Source organism: Gavia stellata, chromosome 22 (assembly GCF_030936135.1).
Source record: "Gavia stellata isolate bGavSte3 chromosome 22, bGavSte3.hap2, whole genome shotgun sequence".
In the NCBI taxonomy this organism is placed as follows: domain Eukaryota; kingdom Metazoa; phylum Chordata; class Aves; order Gaviiformes; family Gaviidae; genus Gavia; species Gavia stellata.
The window spans coordinates 11,905,435-11,907,890 of record NC_082615.1 but is presented as its reverse complement, the minus strand read 5'-3'; the positions used below and the strand labels follow the sequence as shown (position 1 = coordinate 11,907,890).

General features: G+C 43.5%; 1 protein-coding gene across 1 annotated transcript; it reads right to left on the bottom strand.

Annotated features, from left to right (window-relative positions):
* Nucleotides 1–737: 737 nt before the first annotated feature.
* Nucleotides 738–2,024, bottom strand: KCNJ16 (potassium inwardly rectifying channel subfamily J member 16). Its single transcript, XM_009816669.2, has one exon. It carries the CDS (start codon nucleotides 2,022–2,024, stop codon nucleotides 738–740), a length of 1,287 nt encoding a protein of 428 aa, XP_009814971.1.
* Nucleotides 2,025–2,456: the final 432 nt, after the last annotated feature.

The following is a 2,456-nucleotide window of genomic DNA, read 5'->3' as shown; positions in this document are numbered from 1 at the left end:
AAGCCAGCTGACACAGCGCATGCCTCAAGCTGCTGAGGGAGTGGCACTTCTGGGAATGGCTCACGCCTAGGACATGAGAAAAGCTCTCCAGGATCCCACTGTGGATCCCACAGGACTGGGCAGGGTGTAAGCAGGTTTCCAAAGCTACCCGGTAATACTGGGTTCAGTTATTCTTGCCAGTTCACCCCCTCCTACAAAGAACAGCCCCACAGATGTAACCCCATAGGTGTAACCCCAGGACGGGGGCTTCATTTGAACTGCTAGAGAGGTGCAATTGTAACCAAAGCACAATCGTTTGTTGTGATGGTTAGGGGACTTGCAGAGCCTCCTAGAGCGACTGGGAACTGGCTTTCCAAATAAATTAGGCAGCTTTGAAAAATCTGACCTAGAGGGCACACTACATTGTTTTTGTTCCCTGCCTAGATCATTATCTATCTCTGGGTATGTCCAACACTGGTCCCTGCAGGGTAATAAAGTTTACAGTAAGTTTGCTCAAGCACAGTAGCTGTCTAGTCAACCCAAATGTAAGCTGTTTTCTTGTGCCAGTGCTAATCTGTTACTGATACCCAAGCTAACCAGTTTGAAGCTCCTTCTAGCAGCTCAGCACTGTATTACAATGTAGGCATGCTGTCAGCGAGGTTTATAATATAAATACTTGTGCATATGAGTTCATTGTTTATATTCTGAAAGCCATGCTGGGAGCATTTGCTGGAAGTGATTTTAATTGCAGTAAAAAGCTAGATTTGGGACTCTACTGATAGCCTACTTAAGGTCACAGCTGCTTTCTGATAAGAGATTTCTCCAGAAGGCTGATTGACAGCTGTCACTGGGTCTTCTGGATCTTCACAACTAGTGATGAGGGCAACTGCATTAAATGACTTTCGGTTAGTACTAAATGGTTTGATCTCCAGAGCTGACGTCTCTGCTTTTTCTCGTGTCTTCTCGGTTCGGTTCCATTCTTGCTCCTTCCGATCCAGTTGCATGGGACTGCAGTGAGGAGCATAAACTTCTGTGGTTTCTTCAAACTGTAAGCAATCCACCTTATAGTATTTTTTCTTTACATGTAAGACATCGTTAAACCTATGGCCCCAAAGAATCTCTCTGGGAACATACGAGCTTCTTGACTGATGTGAAGTTCCTGTTGAATCACCTGTGTAGACAAATGTGACCAAGATTTCAAAGTTGTCCTTGGCCAGAGCTTTACGGTCTAGACCATACAAGGGGCTCTCACTATCAATTTCATGTACAACTGTCACTGGCGTAACAAGTATGATCTGGTCATTTAGCAACTTCAAGTCCTTGTATTCCATCGTCATTCTCCCTTCCTTGTCTTCCTTGTAGCGCAGAAGCTGAGCTCGTACAGAGCCCTCCACCATGTGATTTGGCCGGAAATCACCAATGCGCCACATGAGGCAAAATTTATCATCCCTTAAGCCTACTACAGCATAGTAGCTAAAACGAATGGTTTGAGCTCTTTTTCGAGCTGTGGCCATTTTTGCCAAGGCTGCTCCAATTATGAAGGTGTCAATAATGCAGCTTAATACTGACTGTAGGATAACCATGAGGATTGCAACAGAGCACTCTTCTGTAACACAGCGGTAACCATAACCGATGGTCGTTTGGGTTTCAAGGGAGAACAGGAATGCTCCTGTGAAGCTATGGACATTTGCAACACATGGCGTTATTTCCTCATCATTGAATAAATCTCCGTGTTGGATTGCTATCAGCCAGAAGACTAGTCCAAAGAACAACCATGAAAGAATGTACGACAATGAGAATATCACAAACATATGGCGCCACTTGATGTCCACCAGTGTGGTAAATATGTCCACTACGTAGCTCTCCCATTCCCCAAAGATGTGTTTGAAGTACACGTTGCAGCTGCCATCCTTGTGGAGAAATCGCTTCTGCAATCTTTTCATCCCCATTTCAGGGCTTTCTTGACAAGTGCCTTGGTAACTGATCTTATTTCCCTGTATGTTTACAGGCCTATAGCAACCACTCTGTTCAGGCATCTTTCTCATATCTGCCTCGTGGCATCAGTTTACAGAACACACGTGGTCCCAGGGGCTATTTGTTTTCTTTGTTCATTGGAAATCTATGAAATAAAACAAAAAGTTTATTTTTGTTTTAATTTCCTATGCCAGAACTCTGTAACACCAAATCTAAATACATTCACTCTGTGGCCATCATGAGCAGTTTTCTGAAGAGTACAGACTCTGACATTCATTACACAACATAGCTTAAAAACTTAGGCCTGGAAATATGAGGCAGCTAGAAATTCAACCAGTTAGTTAGAAATGTCCATATCAATCATAAAATTTGGTATGTAAATGAAAACAGAAATCAAAAACCTTTGTGGTGACCCCACTGTGAGTATCTCTTCGAATGTTCTGGTGAAGTAACATTCAAATCAGGATGGGCTCTCACGAACAGTCACAGGAATGGCATGAGTC

Bases quoted from the DNA above. Each gene is read 5' to 3' on its own strand.
- KCNJ16 (XM_009816669.2), bottom strand. From the start codon at position 2,024: ATGAGAAAGATGCCTGAACAGAGTGGTTGCTATAGGCCTGTAAACATA.